The sequence below is a fragment of the Schistocerca gregaria genome, chromosome 4, assembly GCF_023897955.1.
Source record: "Schistocerca gregaria isolate iqSchGreg1 chromosome 4, iqSchGreg1.2, whole genome shotgun sequence".
NCBI classification, from domain to species: Eukaryota; Metazoa; Arthropoda; class Insecta; order Orthoptera; family Acrididae; genus Schistocerca; species Schistocerca gregaria.
The window spans coordinates 133,879,213-133,901,876 of NC_064923.1; the positions used below are offsets into that span (position 1 = coordinate 133,879,213).

At 45.6% G+C, this 22,664-nt stretch overlaps 1 protein-coding gene across 1 annotated transcript in view; it reads right to left on the minus strand.

Moving 5' to 3' along the window:
- The window catches only part of LOC126267452 (uncharacterized), a 46,722-nt gene extending 25,782 nt beyond the window's left edge, over positions 1-20,940 (minus strand). The window contains exons 1-2 of the mRNA XM_049972719.1: positions 20,795-20,940; positions 14,057-14,343 (exon numbers count right to left, since the gene is read on the minus strand). Coding sequence (XP_049828676.1) covers positions 14,057-14,343; positions 20,795-20,867 — 360 coding nt within the window. The 5' untranslated portion in view covers positions 20,868-20,940. The remainder of the gene's footprint in view (positions 1-14,056; positions 14,344-20,794) is intronic.
- Positions 20,941-22,664: the final 1,724 nt, after the last annotated feature.

Below are 22,664 nucleotides of genomic sequence, written 5' to 3' on the forward strand. Positions count from 1 at the left end.
AGGGAACTCGAATGTGGTTTTAGGGGAAGGAACAGAAGAAGCGGTTACAGGAGAATATGGCTTACATGACAGGACAGAAAGGGAAGCAAGACTGAGTTCTGTAATAAATTTCAGATGGTAATGGCTAACAGCGTTTTCAAGAATCACAAGAATAGGAGGTATACATCGAAAAGACCCGGAGACACAGGAAAATTCCAATAGATTGCAACATGGTATAAGACATAGGCCCTAAATTGAGATAAAAATTTCTGAGAATGTTCATTTGGAGCACAGTGTTGTATGGTAGCGAAACATGGACTGTGGGAAAGTCGGTTGCAAAAGAGATTGAAGGCTTCTGAGATGTGATGCTACAGAAGAATATTGAAAATTGGGTGGATTTGCAAGATAAGGAATTAGTATGGTCTCCGCAGAATCGTCGAAGTGTAAGTAGGATGTTTAGGTCTTTTTATTGGTAACGCCAACGCCACGTAGCGCTCTGTATGAAAATCACTGGCTTTGCCGTGTGCAGTCAGTGACTCGTTTGCATTGTTGTCTGCCACTGTAGTGTTGGGCAGCGGCAGGTGGATGTTAACAGCATTTCTGGTTCTAAGAACATTTCAAAAACAATTTTTGTGAGTGCACAATCGGTGGTTATGGACTTGCTATATTATCCGCAAGACTCTTCAATTGTGATTGTGCGCCTGCACAGTCAAACAGATGGCTGCAGGCCATCTCTACAAGGACTACAGTGGGTCTACACCTTTGATGACCCACCAATACCATTATTTGTACAAGGACTGCAGTGGGTCTGCACCTCTGGTGGCCCACCAATACCATAATCTCTACTAGGACTACAGTGGGTCTGCTCTGTGATGACCTACCTACCAATAGTCTTCAACTTCGACTGACTCTGCTGTGGGTTTGCTCTGTTGTGGCACATTACCTGTCTGCATGTCAAGAGTCAGCACTGTCTTTCCGTTGGAAGGACAACACTACTTCTTGAAGACTGCTTAGAAATCCACTACTTCTGTGTGTATTTTCTTTTACTACTCAGACTTTGAGAAAAACACAGCAATTTTACTTTGATGAATGATCAGAACTCTTTATGGACTGTGAGAAAATTTTAGCTTTTGACAAACATTGTATCGATAAGTGTGTGCATTTCATTTCTTTGTTATTGTAATTATGAAAAAAAATTTCAAATCTATATTGGCCACTGACCAAAACAATTTGTAAATTTTTTTGTGGGGAGCATGGGGGCTATGTAAGTAGGATGTTTAGTTTTTTTTATTGGTAGCGCCAACGCCACGTAGCGCTCTGTATGAAAATCACTGGCTTTGCCGTGTGCAGTCAGTGACTCGTTTGCATTGTTGTCTGCCATTGTAGTGTTGGGCAGCGGCAGCTGGATGTTAACAGCGCGTAGCGTTGCGCAGTAGGAGGTGAGCCGCCAGCAGTGGTGGACGTGGGGAGAGAGATGGTGGAGTTTTGAAATTTGTAAGAACTGATGTCATTAACTGATATATATATATATATATATATATATATATATATATATATAATGACTATTAAGGTAAATACATTGTTTGTTCTCTATTAAAATCTTTCACTTGCTGACTCTGCTTATCAGTAGTTAGTGCCTTCAGTAGTTTGAATCTTTTATTTAGCTGGCAGTAGTGGCGCTCGCTGTATTGCAGTAGTTCGAGTAACCAAGATTTTTGTGAGGTAAGTGATTTGTGAAACGTGTAGGTTAATGTTAGTCAGGGCCATTCTTTTGTAGGGATTTTTGAAAGTCAGATTGCGTTGCGCTAAAAATATTGTGTGTCAGTTTATGCACAGTCGTGTATAATTTTTCAAAGGGGACGTTTCAGAAGAAAGCAACATGTGAAAAAGTCAGAAGATAACAAGGGCAAACACCTTAACTTCTCTTGCATCAAAGCTGCTGACAAGAATAGTACACATAAGAATGAAAAAGAAAACTGAAAATATTTTAGATGGCGATAATTTAGGTTACAGGAAAGGTAAATGCATCAGAGAGGCGGTTCTGACTTTCCACTTAGTAATGGAAGCAAGACTGATGAAAAATGAAGATACGCTCGTAGGTTTCATCGATTCAAAAAAATGCCTGGCAGTGTGAAATGGTGGAAGTTGTTCGAAATTCTGAGAAAAATAGAAGTGGGGTACGGAGAGAGACGGGAGATATACGTAGCCCAGTCACATTAATATGCCGGCCGGCGTGGCCGAGCGGTTCTAGGCGCTACAGGCTGGAACCGCAATACCGCTACGGTCGCAGGTTCGAATCCTGCCTTGGGCATGGATGTGTGTGATGTCCTTAGGTTGGTTAGGTTTAAGTAGTTCTAAGGGACTGATGACGTCAGAAGTTAAGTCCCATAGTGCTCAGAGCCATTTGAACAATTTTTTTCACATTAATATGACCACACACCCTCTTAGGGTCGTCAACATGTAACAGCTCACAGACTGTACGTGACGGCACTAGAAGTGATGGGTATCTGAAGAGTATTGAGACTTGAAAGCCAGAACCCCTAATGCACTGAACATCCGCAAGCGCCTCAGCCACAAGTCTTTGGGAGCGGACAGGGAGCGTCTCCTCCACTTTATCAGGCTTTTGTGCGTTCGCGGCTGGACTACGGGTGCACGGTGTATGGGTCAGCAAGGCCCTCTTATTTACAGATCCTTGACGCTGTCCACGATGCAGGGATTCGACTGGCCACGGGTGCTTATCGGACCAGTCCCAAACTCAGCCTCTGTGATAAGGCCGGGGAACCGCCACCTTCCATCCGACGGCAGCTCCTGCTGGTGCTCCAGGCTTGTAAGTTTCTTGCAGCTCCAACCTCACCCGCTCACCATATTTTGCTCATCCTCGTCTGGACTGTCTTTTTTCCCACTGTCCCCGTGCCACGAGCTGAATGGGATCCGCGTTCAACGTGTTCTGGAGTCCCTCAATGTGGAGTCCGTATTGCCCCAAATCCAGGGTTTTAACCGCCTGCCGCCCCGGTTACTGGAGAGGCCCAGATTGATTTTAGAGAGATTGCACTCCTGCCACCGTCTTTAATGCAACATTTCCGCCGTTTTATCTGAGCACCACGACTATGTAGCTGTTTTTACCGATGGATCGAAACAGGGCGATCCCGTTGGTTGCTCTGTTGTTTTTCCGGATCGTGTCCTGAAGGTCCAACTGCCTCAAGCGTTTACTGTCTTTGATGCAGAATTGTCGGCGATCTTGCGGACAGATGAGTAGTTCTTCCCGTCCTAAATTTCGTGTCTGTTGCGACGCAAAAGTGCCCTTCACGCATTGCAACGTTTGTAACCCGCAGATAAAACAGTCCAGACCATTTAGGATGCCCTCCTCCAACTACAACGACTGGGGAAGAAGGTGGTATTCTGCTCGTTTCCAGGGCACGTCGGCATTGCAGGGAACGAAAGGGCAGATATCGCAGACAAGGAGGCTTGTCTCGATCAGCAAGTATTTCAGTGTTCCATCCCCCTGCACGCACTCACATCGCTGTTGAGTTTCACGAGTAATGCGTCGCTGGTAGTATGAATGTCTGGAAATGACTAACAATAAGCTCCGTTTGGTCAAGCCCAAAACGCGTGTGTACTTCCTTCCAGCCCCGTAGACGGTACGAGGTTCTCCTCACTCGGATTCTGATAGGCCACAGTCCTATGACGTATGGCTTCCTGCTCCGGCGAGAGGACTCTCCAATTTGTGGTGCTTGTGGCGTCCAGGTCACTGTGCGCCATGTTTTCTTGCATTGGGTTTTATTTTCTGACCAGTGTGCCGCTGCTGAATTGCCGGCGGGTCTACCATCTCTTTTAGGAAATACTCAAACGAATTTGGTTAAAGTTTTTAAAGTTCTGTGACTTGTCCAATGTTTTTATCAAGATTTTAGGTTCAAAAAATGGCTCTGAGCACTATGGGACTCAACATCTGAGGTCATCAGTCCCTAGAACTTAAAACTACGTAAACATAAACAACCTAAGGACATCACACACATCAATGCCCGAGGCAGCATTCGAACCTGCGACCGCAGCAGTCGCTCGGTTCCGGACGGAAGCGCCTAGAACCGTTGGGCCACCGCGCTAGATTTTAGGGAGAGGGTCATAATTTGTTTATAGGGTGATTGTGTCGCCTGATGACCTCGACGTTGAGCGTCTGTTAGCCCCGACACACACGCACACCCTGAAGAGTATCAGGGGGACGCAAAACACAATACTGTAGTTGTCGTAATGCGGAAAAGAATCGCTTCCAACCGGCCACGATGATTGGCTTTTGGGCCAAGAATGGAAGCATTTCCGAAACACATAAGTTTGTAAACTGTTAGCTCGCCGCTGTGGTTAAAATGTATTGTGGTTGGTAAAACTGAGGCTGATCAAAACAGGCGCCGGGGCAACAGCGCTGCACCACGGGCCATAGATGACGGGAGTGAAAGACGGCTGCGAAGATGTGTACGGGTGAAGAGACGTTCACCTGCTGAGCAACTGACCGGGCAGATGAACCAAGGGCACAAGAAAGGTCTCCTCAGCGACGTCCCAGTAAACGTTGCTGCGTGTGAGCCTCCGCAGCAGGTGTCTGATCTACGCGCACACGCTGACAACTATTCAACGGCGACGAAGGCTGGAATTTGCACGTCAATACAGCAGCTGAGTGCCGACTGATGGCCTTTTCAGATGAAGCACTTTGTATGCTCCATGGCTCGTGACGTGTACGGCGTGGGAAACGTTTGAAAACAAATACCCTGCAACAATCGTCGTAAGGGTCCAGGCCCTGTGTGATCTCGTCGTTCTGGGGAAGGCTGGGTGGATCCACACAAATACGTATGTATTCTGGTTGTCTTAAATTAGATTTTCCCTTAGACATTTAAGTTTCTAATTTATCCACGATAACGCTGGAAGCTGAAGAAGTGAATTAAAATTTGTGCGGCGGCCGGGACTCGAACTCGGGTCATCTTGCTAACTAGGCAGACGTGCTGCCCATTATACCAGCACAGCATTATGGTCAACATACCTCCACGAACTGCACAAGTCAAACACCCTTCCCAACAACTCTAATTCACATCTCCCCTTATATTGTCACTATTACCAGGGCTCTCCGACATTGGAATAGCACCCCAGCATTGTCCGCTATGTTACATGTGATCGTATAGATTTTAAATTAAATTTTCGCAAAGACATTTAAGTCTCTAATTTATCTACGATAACATTGGAAGCTCAAGAAGTGTACTAAAATATAGCACTTCCCCATTAAGTCAAATGCTGGGGTGCTGTTCCAGTGTCGGAGCGCCCTGGTAATAGTGACAATATAAGGGGAGATGTGAATTAGAGGTTGTGTTGGGGAGGGTATTTGACTTCTGTAGTTCGTGCAGCTATGTTGACCATAATGCTGTGGTGGTGTAATAGTCACGATATCTGCCTGAACTTCCAACTTTATCTTAGTTGTGTTTGTGTTCTTCCTCGGCACGATGGCGTCTACAAAAAGGACAACGCAAAGTGTTAATTTTGTTAACATCGAGTGTAGATTTAGGTGTCAGGAAGTCATTTCTGAAAGTATTTGTATGGAGTGTAGCCATGTATGGATGTGAAACGTGGACGATAAATAGTTTAGACAGAAGAATGCTAAAGATTAGATGGGTAGACCACATAACTAATGAGGAGGTACTGAATAGTGGGGAGAAGAGAAATTTGTGGCACAACTTGACTAGAAGAAGGAACATATTGGTACGACATGTTCTGAGGCATCAAGGGATCACCAATTTAGTATTGCAGGCCAGCGTGGAGGGTAAAAATCGTAGAGGGAGACCAAGAGATAAATACACTAAATAGATTCAGAAGGATGTAGGTTCAGTAGGTACTGGGAGATGAAGAAGCTTGCACAGGATAGAGTAGCACGGAGAGCTGCATCAAACCAGTCTCTGAACTGAAGACCACAACAACAACAACAACAACATCTGCCTAATAAGCAATAAGACTCGTGTTCGAGCCCCGTATGCAGCACAAATTTTAATTCTCTTCCTTAACTTCCAACGTTATCTTAGTTGTGTTTGTGTTTTTCCTCGTCGCAATGACATCTACCAGCACGACAATGCAAAGTGTTACACAGTTCGCAGTGTACGTGCGCGATTCGAAGAGCACCAGGATGGGTTTTTTTTACTACCCTGGCCACCAGGCAAAATGAAACTGTGGGACCACCTTGGTAAAGCTGCTGGTGCCATGGACCCTCAACTGAGGAACCTACAGCAGCTCACCACGGCACTGGAGTCGACAAATGGTTATTCGGGTTTTAGACTGGCGGTCACATTAATGTGATCGGACAGTGTACGTTATGTACAAGAAACAAGAGGTAACAATAGGACTGGAAGATCAGGAACGGAGTGCTGGGTTAGAAAGGGGTAAGACAGGATGCAGTTTTTCGCCGCTACGGTTCAAACTATAAATTGAAGAAGCAATGACGGAAATATAAGAAAGGTTCAAGACTGGAGTTGCAATTCAGTTTGTAAGAACGTCAGCGATAAGATTCGCTCATGACATCGTTATCTTCTATGAAAGGGAATTTGCTGAATGGTATTACCAATCTAACGAGTACAGAATATAGGCTGAGAGTAAACCTGAAAAAGACGTAGTGAGGAGAAGCAGAAACGATATTAGAGAAAATTTACATCAAAATTGGTGGTCACTGAGCCTTGTCGGCTCGGATCGATCGCTCGATCGCGATAGCCCTGCGGAATCTCTGACGGTTCGCCACGCCAGGCGCGCGGATAGGAACTGGAGTCTGTTGGCGAAAGCGGAAAAAGCACCAAGGGATGCGAGGACGGTCTAGCGCCGTTCAGCCCTGACATATTAAACTCTACCTCGGCGGGTGGAGGCCTGATAGCCGGCCGGTGTGGATGAGCGGTTCTAGGGGCTTCAGTCTGGAACCGTGCGACCGCTACGTCGCAGGTTCGAATCCTGCCTCGTGCATGGATGTGTGTGATGTCCTTAGGTTAGTTAGGTTTAAGTAGTTCTAAGACCTAGGGGACTGATGACCTCATATGTTCAGTCCCATAGCTCTCAGACAATTTCAATTTGAAATTTGGATGCCTGATATGTACGAGGGCGGTGTTCTGGCCAATTGTTGGGCGATGGTACGCTCTGGAACTTTGCCTGTGTCGAGCTTGGGGAGACCTTGAGTGCTCCTTCACTCTTGATTCACAAATATTTTGGTGAGGTTGGTACTGTGGACTGTGTGCTTGCTGCGTCAATGTAGGCGACACTCCGAGCACACATTTGACCAAACTATTGATCAACGTATCAGTGCATGGAAAAAATTTAGTAGCCATAAATCCCCAGAAAATTGGATGAGCTTCCTGAAAACACAGAAACAATCAAGTAAAATCATGCGCAGTGAAAAATGACAGAATGATAAATGGCGTCTGACGGAGATCGAATCGAACTTCACGAAGAACAATTCAAGAAACTTCTACAGAACGGGCAGAGAAAATATGATTGAATATCAACCACCCAGCTTGTGCTTCAGAAGACAAGTGGAACCCTAGAAACCATCACCAAAAAGAATTGTGACATTCTGACAAAGTAAAAACTCCTCAACACAGGCCCCGCTATAGAAGAAATGATGACAGAAACGAGCACGTACAATCCAGACAGTGAACCTCCAACTCCAGAAGAAGTTAATGCAATAATCAAGTCACTCAAGAATCGTAGAGCACCAGGAAAAGACGGCAACACCGCGGATATTTGGAAGTTACAACAAAAAAAAAAAGAAAAAAAGAGTAGTTCAAATGGCTCTGAGCACTATGGGACTTAACTTCTGAGGTCATCAGTCCCCTAGAACTTAGAACTACTTAAACCTAACTAACCTAAGAACATCACACACATCCATGCCCGAGGCAGGATTCGAACTTGCGACCGTAGCTGTTCAAGACTGTAGCGCCTGGAACCGCTCGGCCACCCCGGCAAGCGGAATGTACAAGACCCAGAACTCACCAAAGACAACCACAGGATCTTGGAAGATACCTGGGAGACTATGAAAATTCCTGACGGCTGGAAAACTGCCCTGATACAACCACTACACAAAAAAAGGTGACAAGACTGACACGAACAACTATAGGGGATTATCCGTACTACCGGCCACATACAAGATCCTCTCTAAAGCTTTAATAAACAGGCTAGAATGCCAGACCGACCAGTTGATTGTGGAATACCAAGCATTCTTCCGTAAAGGGCGATCTTGTGCGGAACAAATTTGGAACCTGAAAATTATTTTACAACACAGATAGAATTTGATCATTACCTTTGTCAACTTCAAAAAGGTGTACGACTCTATCGACCCGAAAACTCTCTTCAAAATTCCAACTGAATACAAAGTAGACAACAAAAAACGGACTATCAATGAGCAAACCTTGACGAACACGACCTCCAAAGTAAAGTTCTGTGGGGAATTATCAGAGCCCTTTGAAACTCGCACAGGTGTCCGACAAGACGATGACCTCTCCTTTTCAATCTAGTGTTAGATAAGGTAATAAAAGAATGGGAAATACCACAACAGGGGATAACCTTAGGAAACCTTCAGATTAGATGCCTGGCTTTTGCAGACGATTTGGCGATTGTCACGAAAGCTATAAACGAAACACAGACGCTAGTGAAAAACTACACGGAATCGCTTCCAAAACTAGACACACTTTATGAGCACCAAGAAACTCTCATCTCTGAACACAAATTACGGCACTATTTACAAAACAGCAACCTTCAAATACTTCGGTGGAACCCTACAAATGAGCGGGCATAACAGAGACTCAAACGAGAAAGAAAAACTAAACTAGACAAGGTATACAATGTAGTGTGGAATCATTACAACAAGAAGTCTATCTCACAAAAAGCCAAATTACGCCACTACGACGCGGTGGTGCTCCCCGAGGCACTATATGCAGCAGAGGCCACACAAATCCTAGGGCATACAAGTATCAGACAACCAGAAAAAGTAGAAAGGAAAATAGTCAGGAAAATATTTCGCGCAACTAACAGCAATGGAATATGGGTCAAGAAACCTACGGGGGAACAATACAAACATACGGAGACAATCACTGAAAAGATCAGAAAACGCGGGGGTAAAAAACGACCTCAACCAACTCAGCATCACAGCAGACAAAATAAACGACAGAATAAAATTCAGAAACATCATTGAGAAAAGTAAACTACACGAGATACACTCCTGGAAATGGAAAAAAGAACACATTGACACCGGTGTGTCACATCCACCATACTTGCTCCGGACACTGCGAGAGGGCTGTACAAGCAATGATCACACGCACGGCACAGCGGACACACCAGGAACCGCGGTGTTGGCCGTCGCATGGCGCTAGCTGCGCAGCATTTGTGCACCGCCGCCGTCAGTGTCAGCCAGTTTGCCGTGGCATACGGACCTCCATCGCAGTCTTTAACACTGGTAGCATGCCGCGACAGCGTGGACGTGAACCGTATGTGCAGTTGACGGACTTTGAGCGAGGGCGTATAGTGGGCATGCGGGAGGACGGGTGGACGTACCGCCGAATTGCTCAACACGTGGGGCGTGAGGTCTCCACAGTACATCGATGTTGTCGCCAGTGGTCGGCGGAAGGTGCACGTGCCCGTCGACCTGGGACCGGACCGCAGCGACGCGCGGATGCGCGCCGAGACCGTAGGATCCTACGCAGTGCTGTAGGGGACCGCACCGCCACTTCCCAGCAAATTAGGGACACTGTTGCTCCTGGGGTATCGGCGAGGACCATTCGCAACCGTCTCCATGAAGCTGGGCTACGGTCCCGCACACCGTTAGGCCGTCTTTCGCTCACGCCCCAACATCGTGCAGCCCGCCTCCAGTGGTGTCGCGACAGGCGTGAATGGAGGGACGAATGGAGACGTGTCGTCTTCAGCGATGAGAGTCGCTTCTGCCTTGGTGCCAATGATGGTCGTATGCGTGTTTGGCGCCGTGCAGGTGAGCGCCACAATCAGGACTGCATACGACCGAGGCACACAGGGCCAACACCCGGCATCATGGTGTGGGGAGCGATCTCCTACACTGGCCGTACACCTCTGGTGATCGTCGAGGGGACACTGAATAGTGCACGGTACATCCAAACCGTCATCGAACCCATCGTTCTACCATTCCTAGACCGGCAAGGGAACTTGCTGTTCCAACAGGACAATGCACGTCCGCATGTATCCCGTGCCACCTAACGTGCTCTAGAAGGTGTAAGTCAACTACCCTGGCCAGCAAGATCACCGGATCTGTCCCCCATTGAGCATGTTTGGGACTGGATGAAGCGTCGTCTCACGCGGTCTGCACGTCCAGCACGAACGCTGGTCCAACTGAGGCGCCAGGTGGAAGTGGCATGGCAAGCCGTTCCACAGGACTAAATCCAGCATCTCTACGATCGTCTCCATGGGAGAATAGCAGCCTGCATTGCTGCGAAAGGTGGATATACACTGTAGTAGTGCCGACATTGTGCATGCTCTGTTGCCTGTGTCTATGTATGAATTCACGGTGTTCTTATTTCAATTTCCAGGATTATATATATATATATATATATATATATATATATATATATATATATATATATAAGGCTCACCGGCCATTTGACCATCTTCTATTAATATATATATATATATATATATATATATATATATATATATATATATATATATAAGGCTCACCGGCCATTTGACCATCTTCTATTAGTGCGGATGCAGAAACAGTGCCCGAACATTTCCGGGAATCTGCTGTAATGCTGCGAGTAATGAGTATAATAGGCAGGGGCACTATGAATATAGAGCGGGACAATAAGTTGCGAAAGTGGGTCTCACGGGAGGCGTGACAGGGATACGTCCCTGCAGTCGCACTGTCCTCTGTGTCCTCGATGGCTCAGATGGATAAAGCGTCTGCCACGTAAGCAGCAGATCCCGGGTTCGAGTCCTGGTCGGGGCACACATTTCCAACTTTCCCGTTGACTTATATCAACGCCTGTATGCAGTTAAGCGTATTTATGTCATTGATAAAAGTGTTATCCGTCTGAAAAGACCTTGCTTCGTTTGGCTTTCACCTGCAATAGATACTTGTTTTGGAAGCGCGCCAGTTTTATACTTTAAACTTGTACCAGTCTGTTCAAACTAAATGGATACAGCCAGAACGATAGTTTTTTTGAGATACGCTGGTTTAAAGTCGAGCTAAATGTAGCGTATACAATTCGTTCTTAGATTATCTGAATGCGCGCATAACCAATAAATAAAAAATGCATTCTTACGATAAAACTGAAAATTCGCTTTCAAAAATCTAGTGTCATTAGAATTTTATGTGCAAAAAACACGTTTTTTGTGCATTTCATTTTACGCGCTGCCGGCCGCGGCGGTCTAGCGGTGCTAGGCGCTAAGTCCGGAACCGCGCGGCTGCTACGGTCGCAGGTTCGAATCCTGCCTCGGACATGGATGTGTGTGATGTCCTTAGGTTAGTTAGGTTTAAGTAGTTCTAAGTTCTAGGGGACTGATGACCACAGATGTTTAAGTCCCATAGTGCTCTGAGCCATTTGAACCATTTTTTTCGCGCTACTGGGGCACTTTTCCAGATACGTGCGAATCGGTTCAAATTTCGTGACAAAGAATATATACAGATGTTTTTTGAAAGCTTTATCCGTTGCCACGATATAAGCAACACGGATCTAAAGACAATAACAAGCTTATAACAGATCAGTCGTCGCCCGAGTTAACAAAGAACCTACATCTGTTGGCAAGAGACGGCGGTCTAATGTCAAAATTAAGGTAGAGTAAAACTTGGGAACCAGAATAAAAAATGTTCCGACCATAACAGAAAAAGGCGAATACGACCTGGGCAAAGGTAGGGATGTGAAGACGGGAACCGGCTTTTCGGTTTATTTGGCAGCTTCAAAGTAATTTAAATCAAAACTTCCTTAAATACTCTCGCTTTTTTAAGAGTTAATCCTTCTTCCCCAGCGCAGTAAAGTCTCTTAGCTGCAAGGTGTTAGTACACCTGCATCTTACAACTTATAGGCTAAAATCCCTGATCCTGTGTTCAAAATCCAAAGGATTTACGAGCTATAGTAAACAATAAATGTCGGGTGACTAGGGCCTCCCGTCTGGTAGACAGTTCGCCGGGTACAAGTCTTTCGATTTGACGCCACTTCGGCGACTTATGCGTCGATGGGGATGAAATGACACTATTTTATGGAAGACTTTGAGGAAAAAGCACTGCAGTCGGCAAGTCTCAAATCTTCTTGTTTCTGGCGGTATGTAGACGATACCTTTGTGGTGTGGCCCCACGGAATGGAAACATTACCTGTGTTTCTCCGGCATCTGAATTCGCTCCATCCCAACATTCAGTTCACCATGGAAGTGGAAAGGGATGGCACCTTACCATTCCTCGATGTTTTAGTCAGGAGAAAAGCGGATGGTACACTGGCACACAGCGTCTACCGCAAATCAACCCATACGGAGCTATATTTGCAGGCGACAAGTTGACATCACCCTGTGCAACGCGGTAGTCTCCTACGCTCTTTGGTGCATAGAGCACATGTAGTCTCAGATGCCGACAGTCTACCTTGTGAGCTACAACACCTGAGAACGGTATTCCAACAGAAGGGCTATTCCAATAGGCAGGTACGCCATGCATTCCGTTCCAAGCAAATTCGAAGCAGGGATGTAAATGAAGATGAGGAGGCACCCACTGCAACGTCGTTCTTGCCCTATTTTGGCGGCATGTCTTCGAGAATAGAAAGAATCCTCAAAAAGCACGATATCAAGGGTGTATTTCGGCCACCAGCAAAATTGAGGAAATTATTGTGCTCGGTCAAATACGATCTTGGCCTTAGGAAACGTGGTGTGTATAAAATCCCATGCCAATGTCGAAAATCTTACATTGGACAGACATACCGAACCGTGCAAGAACGTTGCGTCGAACACCATCGTCACACACGCCTGGGGCAACTTGATAAATCAGCAGTAGCGGAGCATTGCCTGGACACGGGACATCGTTTGCTGTACGAACAGACGGAAATTTTATCCCCAGCGTCATCTTTCTGGGACTGTGTTGTTAAGGAGGCCATACATATCCGTACAGCTGACAATCTTATCAACAGGGATGCAGGGTTCCAGCTAAGCGCCGCCTGGAATCCAGCACTGGCTGCCATTAAATCGAAAAAAAAAGGGAAACAAGAACTTCCGATCCGTCAAGTGACGAAACGCGCAACTGAGGTTTAGTTCGGACTTTAACCACAGGAGCGTCCGGCAGCACAGTCATTGCCCACAGCGCACGCGCGGATGGCCTTTCTGCGGCTCCCAGCAGGGGGCACCAGGAGCGCTGCTTCCCTCCAACTACGAGCGTCTTCCCGCGCACGCGTATTGCCTGCTCCCGGCATGATAAATTCCGTCGCCGCCGTGCGATTATCATCAGCAGCACCTTGCAGCAGTGATGACAGCAGCTACCACCACCTGATGATGTCGAGCAGTTGCATCGACGAAATATTGTGGAGTTACACAATACAATCCGGCGGCAAACCCGAGAAGAGTATTTGCAGAAACAATTTCTTTGTGAATATCCACTGGTCGCTGACCTTTTGCATGAAGAAAACGTATGACGTAGCGCACTTCGCATTTGGCGGGATTCGGAATCGGCGCAGCCATTTTGAACACGACCTACTCCAACCAGAAGCAACGTTCAACTGCCGAACGACCGCGAGGCGAAAGCTAGCGGTTCGAGGTTAACACCACTGTTGCCAACTTGCTCGCTGAGGCTCTTCTGTTCCGCTGGCGTACGGTATATCTTTACTTTCCGAAATACCCTCGTATCACCGTGTCTACATAACCACGACGCGAGGATCATTAGTGTTGCTCGATACTGCATTTATTACGTTTTAGAACCTGCACTGTTTCTATTTTGCTTCTTTTTTTCCACAGTTCAGTACACCGTCTTCTTGTTTTCGAGCTCGGTCTCTGTTCAGTTTTTGACGGGCTGTCCGAACACCATTAGACATGAGGGGGGATGCGATGGACAGTCTCCCTTGCAGTGGGAGCGGGTACTCACTGTGACGGAAGCGAAGGGCCCCTTGCCTGCGGGCGGCTGCCGGTGGTAGTCGAAGACGGGCAGCCTGGCGCCCGCCCTGTCTGTGGCCCACGGCGCCGCTGCCACTGCAGCCGCCGGCGCCGACGGCGGCTCCCCGGCCAGCAGCGCGTACGGCCGGAACCTCTGCGGCGGCTGCGCCGGGGGCGGCGGGGGCGGCGAGGGCGCCACGGCGACGCGCGGGCCCGACCGCAGCCGCTCCATCTGCTGCTTCCAGCGGCCGAACTCGTCCTCCGGGGCCGACTTGTTCACTGCCGGCACGCCACACACGCCGTGTCCGTGGTAAGGCGGCGGAACACTTACAGGGCTACGTACAACTACTGACGGCACAAATACTCAAAAGGGAACCTCCCCATCGCATACCCCTCAGATTTAGTTATAAGTTGGCACAGTGGATAGGCCTTGAAGAACTGATCACAGATCAATCGAGAAAACAGGGAGAAGTTGTGTGGAACTATGAAAAAAATGAGCAAAATATACAGACTGAGTAGTCCATGTGATCGATAAGCAACATCAAGGATAGTGTGAGCTGAGGACCGCCGTGGTCCTGTGGTTAGCGTGGGCAGCTGCGGAACGAGAGGTCCTTGATTCAAGTCTTGCCTCGAGTGAAAAGTTTAATTTTTTATTTTGAGACATTTTCAGATTTGCGTGGACATATGCAGGATTTGACGGTCTACACCCGAAAAAATTTGTAAACGTTAAAAACATACGAGGGCTATCCACAAAGTACATTACGTTTTGGAATTAAAAATAAATAAAGTATTGGAATTTTTTTTTATTATTTACAGATGAAAGCCACACTTAAATACTACTTTTCCACATAGTTGTCATTTAAATTAAGGCACTTAACGTAGCGATGGTCGAGCTTGGAAATTCCTTCGTCGTAAAATTCGGCCGCCTGCGCCTTCAACCACTTGGCGACTGTCTTTTGGGACGGAAAAGGTGTGATTTTTGTGGATTTCCTGGAAAGAGGCACTACAATAAACTCTCAAAGGTATTTACAAACTCTGCACATCCTCAGACGAGCAATACAAAACAAGCGCAGGGGAATGTTGGGCTCAAAGATCTTGCTGATTCACGACAACGCCCGGGCCCACACGGCAAATGCCACTCGTGGGAGTTGTTTCCTCATCCGCCGTACAGTCCCGACCTGGCACAGAACGACTTCCACTTATTCCCAGCAATGAAGAAGTGATTGGCTATGCAGCTTTTTGATGACTACACACAGCTTCAAGAAGAGTTAACCGCGTGGTTGAAGGCGCCGGCGGCAGAATTTTACGAGGAAAGAATTTCCAAGCTCGTCCATCGCCACGACAAGTGCCTTAATTCAAATGCCAACTATGTAGAAAAGTATTATTTAAGTGTGGCTTTCATCTGTAGGTAATAAAAAAAAATTCCAATACTTTATTTATTTTTAATTCCAAAACGTAATGTACTTTGAGGATAGCCCTCGTATGTTTTGACAGAGCACAGGGAAAATAGTGCGACTGTGAAACTGTTGCAGTCATTTGTTGCAGTTTATGTGACAAACTGTTATGTTTTCATCACTTTTTTGGGAGTGATTATCACGTCCACAAGAAAACATAAATAGGGCAAGGTAGAAGAATCTTTTCACCCATTCCCCAAGTGTATAAGTTAGGTGGGTCGACCACATATTCCTGTCATGTGATGCACATGCCATCGCCAGTGTCGTATAGAATATATCAGACGTGTTTTCCTTCGAAGGAATTGGTTGACCTATAACCTTGCTATCAAATGTTTTCTGTTCCTATTGGAGAGGCACGTCCTTTCGTCTAGTAATAGCATGGTTTTGCGGCGCGATCGCAAAACACAGACACTAAACTTATTACAGTGAACAGAGACGTCAATCAACGAACGGACAGATCATAACTTCGCGAAAATAAAGAAAGTAAACTTTTCACCCGAGGGAAGACTTGAACCAAAGACCTCTCGTTCCGCAGCTGTGCATGCTAACCACGGGACCACGGCGGTCCTGAGATCACACTATCCTTGATGTTGATTATCTATCGCATGGAATACTTAGTTTGTATGTTTTGCTTATTTTTTCATAGTTCCACACAACTTCCTCCTGTTTCCTCGATTGGTCTGTGTTCATTTTTTCAAGGCCTGCCCACTGTCCCAACTTATAACTAAATCTGAGGGGAGTGCGATGGGGAGGTTCTCTTGGCAGCTGCCAACATTAAACCGTACGGGACGGTTCGAAAATAGCATGCACTTGATAGGGACGTATTCCTCAGATGAAAGTAAGGGGTAAACTGTGCTCAGTAATACTTAATATAATCGTGTGGCGAAACAGGATGAAGGGTTTTCATTTTAATACCTCGAAAACGAAGCGACGCGCGAACAAAATGTTAGAGTTGAAAAATCCTGCGTTGGCGGGGTCAGCTTTGTATTTTCAAATGGGAACCCCCTATTTCTATTGTATATTCGGATTCTAGGCGAAAAAATGCTTAAGGTTGACTCAAACCATTGTTTTAATTTGTGGTAGATGCCGCTGCAATCGACAAATATCAGGTATGCCTGTTTTTGTGGTTAAGAACCGAAGCATATCATTCTACATTCCATTTACAACGTAAATGTAAACCAGTGTGTCCCAATGCTTGATGATGTTGTTGTTGTTGTTGTGGTCTTCACTCCTGAGACTGGTTTGATGCAGTTCTCCATGCTACTGTGTCCTGTGCAAGCTTCTTCATCTCCCTGTACTTACTGCAACCTACATCCTTCTGAATCTGCTTAGTGTACTCATCTCTCGGTCTCCCTCTACGATTTTTACCCTCCACGCTGCCCTCCAATGCTAAATTAGTGATTCCTTGATGCCTCAGAACATGTCCTACGAACCGGTCCCTTCTTCTTGTCAAGTTGTGCCACAAAATCCACTTCTTCCCAATTCTATTCAATACCTCCTCATTGGTTATGTGATCTGCCCATCTAATCTTCAGCATTCTTCTGTAGCACCACATTTTGAAAGCTTCTATTCTCTTCTTGTCCAAACTATTTATCGTCCACGTTTCACTTCCATACGTGGCTACACTCCATACAAATAGTTTCAGAAACGACTTCCTGACAATTAAATCTACACTCGATGTTAACAAATTTCTCCTCTTCAGAAACGCTTTCCTTGCCATTGCCAGTCTACATTTTATATGCTCTCTACTTCGACCACCATCAGTTATTTTGCTCCCCAAATAGCAACACTCCTTTATTTCTTTAGGTGTCTCATTTCCTAATCTAATTCCCTCAGCATCACCCCACTTTAATTCGACTACATTCCATTATCCTCATTTTGCTTTTGTTGATATTCATCTTATATCCTCCTTTCAAGACACTGTCCATTCCGTTCAACTGCTCTTCCAAGTCCTTTGCTGTCTCGGACAGAATTACAATGTCACAATGGTTGATATTTATGTTCTAAATGGTTGATATTTGCGTTCTAAATTTATTTTAGTGCTGCAAATTTGATTGTTTGGTACAGTACGGTTAGCGTTCCAGTGTCCTCTTAGAGACCACGTTAAGCGTGATACTGGAATAACGACGTGGATGAAACAGTTTTTTGTTCCTATCAGGATGACTGATATCGACGAGTCCCCTTGCCTCTCACCATTGGGTTGCTTGATTTCAGCTAGTCCTCTTGTGTCTGACTATTTTTGTGCTCTAGCTCGGTGAGTATCCGTGGCAGGTGCACCTGTCACTATCACCTCGTGAACATTTTACCCGATTGCAACGGTTGTGGTTTGTATTTCGCCGGTAGCCGCGTAGCGGCTAGCCCTGGAATTACGGCTGTCGTATGGAAACACATACACATATCAGTCACCCTAATGGCGGAGTTCGAGTGCGGCTACCGGAATCAAGCACTTTGAAGCTCCGGAGACTCACCACAATTAATCCCGTAAGGAACATGAAACTACGTACCTTATAAGTAGCATATTTACCATAAATGTCAATGTGTAGCCATATTGTGTGTATTGTACAACCATATTTGAAACTGCAGTAACGTTTGAACACAGTTATCAACCGCTTGAGCACAAATGTAATGTAGGATCCAATGCGTCGGTTCTTAATTGCGGAAACAGACACACTTGATATTTGTTAATCACTGCGACATCTACCACAAATGGGAAACAATGGGTTGAGAAAAACGTATCCATTTTCTTGGCATAGAATCCGATTATGCAATAAAAATTGAACACACAAAGCTGACACTGCCCACGCAGCAGGGGTTTTTAGAAGGTGGCCAGTTGTAGCTCAGATGTCTCCTAGATTAATGTTATCTTTCCATCTAGAACACTTTTTCCGTACGGTGCGTCATTTTCGTTGTCTCAAGTTAAAACGAACACCCTATATATAAAGGGTACGACAAAAGTGTTGTAATTTAAAATTAAAATAAAAACAGATGTGTCAAAATAAAGAAGCAGTATTAACTTGAATAATGTCTGTAGAGTGGACAGTTTTGTTTACATGTGTTGTCATAGTGATAGGTTGACAAAGCAGTAGTTAGTTTCATATTCCATGGATGATTCGTGCAATTAATCAAAATGATATTAAAGCAACAACAGGGATTGAATAACACACTGGATACATGGAGTTGATATTCAGCTGGTGCAAACTGTAATCGGCAACGAATTCCAACTATGCTGTGTGCGGTTGAAGAACGCGCATAGGCTGTGGAATCATTTCTGATAAAAGCTGTTGCTACCCTGCGTGCTTTCCCTAGACGCGTCCACATCTGCAGATCGGTTAATCGTTATCTTATCGTTATCAAACTTTACAGCAAGTTGTGACTTTGTAAAAAAGATGAGAAATGCTACGGATGTTCGAAGTCCAGAAATCATTAATGTTAATTTCGGCAGTCTCCAAATATATCTGCTCGAGAACATGTTCGAGGTCTTTTGTTACATAATCTGAGTGTCCGCCGAATTTTGCAACAGGATTTTCAATTTCATCCGTACAAGATGGTTGTTGTTCAACAGTTATTTGAAAGTGATCTATGTCAGCGTGCGAGGTCATACGCAAATATCCTTGATAACGTGTCTGAAGATAATGCGGCGCTTTGCAGTGATGAAACACATTTCTGATTATCGGGGTGCGTTAATCATCAAATTCCCGACACTGGAGTGGACAGGACCCTTGTGAACGTCATAAAAAACCACTACATGACGACTGTATTAAATGGTGTGCGTTTGGAAAAGTCAGGATAAATAGTCTTTACTTTTTTGGAAAGGGTGGTGGTACTGTGACAGTAAACATTCAACGATACATTCACATTATCAACACTTCTTTGTACTAAAATTCTATGCGCTGCAATTCTACAAATAAGGCAAGGGATGTCACCGCTCATAGAGGCCACATTTCTCTTCGACTGCAGGGACAGATGTTTCCATGTCTCTTATTTTCTGCGTCTGGCAGCATTCCCCCTTACCCACTGTGGTTTTCTTTAATGGGGACATTTTACGGCTGATGTGTTAACTATCGGTCGAGGTCCTGCCCACCCATAAGAAATGCAGTATCGGAAGAAACTGGTCGTATTTCTGGGGAAATAGTCGTTAAAGTGACGCAGAATTTCGGATCTATTCAGCTATGCATCGACACAGGAGGAAACCACTTCACTGACACGTTGTTTAAAAAATGAAGAATTTTCACTGTATAGATACGATCCACGTTAACACAGTTTCCTTAGCCATCATTTTGATTTGCAGCTCCTTGTATTGGTCGTGTTTGCAGTTAAAATTGTTGGATGTGAGGTCCGCCAGTTATGCAGAACACCGTGTTTCCACAAATAACGTAGTAAAACAGTTTTCACTTTTTGCTTTACCAGAACACACTACGTTATTTGTGGAAAATACTTGTTATAGTTACGTGTGTGCCAGCCGCGGTGACCGTGCGGTTCTAGGCACTTCAGTCCGGAACCGCGTGACTGCTATGGTCGCAGGTTCGAATCCTGCCTCGGGCATGGATGTGTGTGGTGTCCTTAGGTTAGTTAGGTTTAAGTAGTTCTAAGTTCTGGGAGACTGATGACCTCAGATGTTAAGTGCCATAGAGCTCAGAGCCATTTTAACTATTTTGCAGGTCGCTATTCAGATTCTTACTATTTTCGGGAGTTGTTACTTTGGTATAAACAACATCATCATCTGCGAATAGCCTTAAAGAGCATCCTACGCTTTCTACTAGATCATTTATATATACTGTAAACAGCAACGTTCCTATCACACTTCCCTGTGTTACTTCGGATATTACATTTACATCTGTCGATTTAGTTCCGTTAAGAGAGTCGTGCTGAGTTCTATCTGCAAGAAAGTCTTGAATCCAATCGCAGGTCTGCTCCGAAACTCCGTAAGCTCGTTTATTTCTCATTAAACGGCAACGCGAGTCGGTGTCAAATGCTTTACTGAAATCAAGGAACACGGTATGAACCTGAGCGCCGTAGACCACTGCGCTGTGAATCTCATGGAGGAACAGAGCGAGCTAGTTTCACAGGATCTCTGCGTAATCCATGTTGGGTTTTATTGAGAAGATGTTCACTGTCCCATAACTTTACAATTATTGTTCCTTAATAGTGCAACGTAAGCTACAATCACAATTTACACACATACGAATTAATTATCTCGGAAAGTGACGCATTTGTGTACACAGTGACCGCTAAGCGCGCACGCAGAGCGTCTGCCCAGTGGCGGCTACTGTGCTCACCTCTGCCCAGCTGGCGACTCAGCAGGTCGAGCTCTGCGGGCAGCGGCCGGTTCTGCAGCAGGCGTTGCACCATCTCGTCGCGGCTGAGGGAGGCGCCGTGGCGCAGCGCGCTCAGCGTCGCGTTGTCCCAGCCCCCGGCGCCCCCGCCGCCCCCGCCGCCCCCGCCGGCGCCGGCGCCGTCGCCGCCCGCCCGCGGCCCGTCGGGCATCTTGCGCACCTTGTCCAGCGGCGTCATCGCCGTCGGCCCGTCGGGCGCGTGCCTCGTCAGGGTGCCGAACTTCTGACCGCCGCCTCCGCTGCCGCTGAGGCCGAGGCCGACGCCGCCCTTGGCGTTCACCGTCGTCGACGGGTACCGCCCGTAGATCGGTGTCAACACCTTCACAACAGAGAACAGGTGATGCAAACCGATGGTAATAACAGGTGGTTCATAGGTGCAGACCCACACTTCTAAAATAAGAAAACGTAGGTATGTTAGATGAGGGAGGAAAGGAAGGGAGGCAGACTAGGTTTTAACGTCCCGTCGACGGCGTGGTTATTAGGGACGGAGCACAACTTCTGAATGTTTCAAGGGTGAAAAATAAATCGAACGTGCTCTCTCAAAGGAACCATCCGCAATTTGCGTGGAGCGAGTCAGGAAAACCGCCTAAAACCTAAATCTGGATGACCAGACGAGGATTTGAACCATCGTACTCCCGAATGAGAGTCCAGAGTGCTTCTCTTCCTATTTTGATTGTTATTGTTCTCGGCATTTGGCTTAGGCGGATGTCACATGACGCCTGTTCTAGTTAATCCTGGAATATTTCACTCACTTTTTTCTTTTCTTTGGGAGAGGGTCAGGGAAGACCAGCCAGCCCTCTTACCTAACTAACACGCTGAGCTACCGTGCCAGCTGTGCTAACCACTGCGACACCTTGCTCGATATACGAGAGGGGAAAACCTATGGAGCTACTGCATGTTATCGACATGGCGGCCATTTCTGCAGCCGCCAACTTGTGTGCAAAACGTAATTTTCAAACGGAAGGGAAATCGTGTTGTGACAAAGCAGGGTGACACCCACCATCCGACTTCGTATGCACTCCAGTTCCATGTACGAAAGTATATGTGTATATACAACTGTCGCTATATTTCTATTCAAAATTCCGATGTTAAAGTTCCCGTATTAACCACACTGTATGCAAATTACCAAGATTGTTTAAACAAATCTCTCCAAAAAACTTCATTATTCAGATTACTCAATTGTTTCCTGATGGCAATGAGTAATTAGTTTCATCAGAAATTATGGCCAACAAAAGTTATTGCAATTGTAAAATTTCGTACATCTATTCATAGGAAAAATCTTATGAGCTAGTACGTAAATTCGGAACGAAACTTCCAAATTAAAACTGCTTTTCTTTTTCCAGGAAAGCGTTTATATAACCCAAACTTTAGTTTAAAAGAAATCGTTAAATACAAATTTCACCTGGTCCATACTTTCAGTGCCAATTATAAGCAAAGTACTGTCAATATAGTACTGTTGATATACTTTTGAACACTGAATTTTTCGAAAGCTATTGACATTTTAATGAGCAAAAGTCCTTAATCAAAAAATACTAAATTTTCGATCGCAAAATTTTAACGTACACTGGGGAACCCACTGGCACCAACTCTGGATTCCCATTGCGTACTGCATACCTCATCAGTTATAGCTCATACAAAATAATATGTAAACAAAATATAATAACAATATGACAGTGAAAGGCAGCGTTCTCATCTATGGAGTTTATGAACTAAGCACATAAAAAAAAGTTTTCATCACTTCGGTTCCGAGAGTTCCGGAACCTGTACAGAAAACTGGAATAGAGATTACATAAACATCATTTCTGCCCTTTTT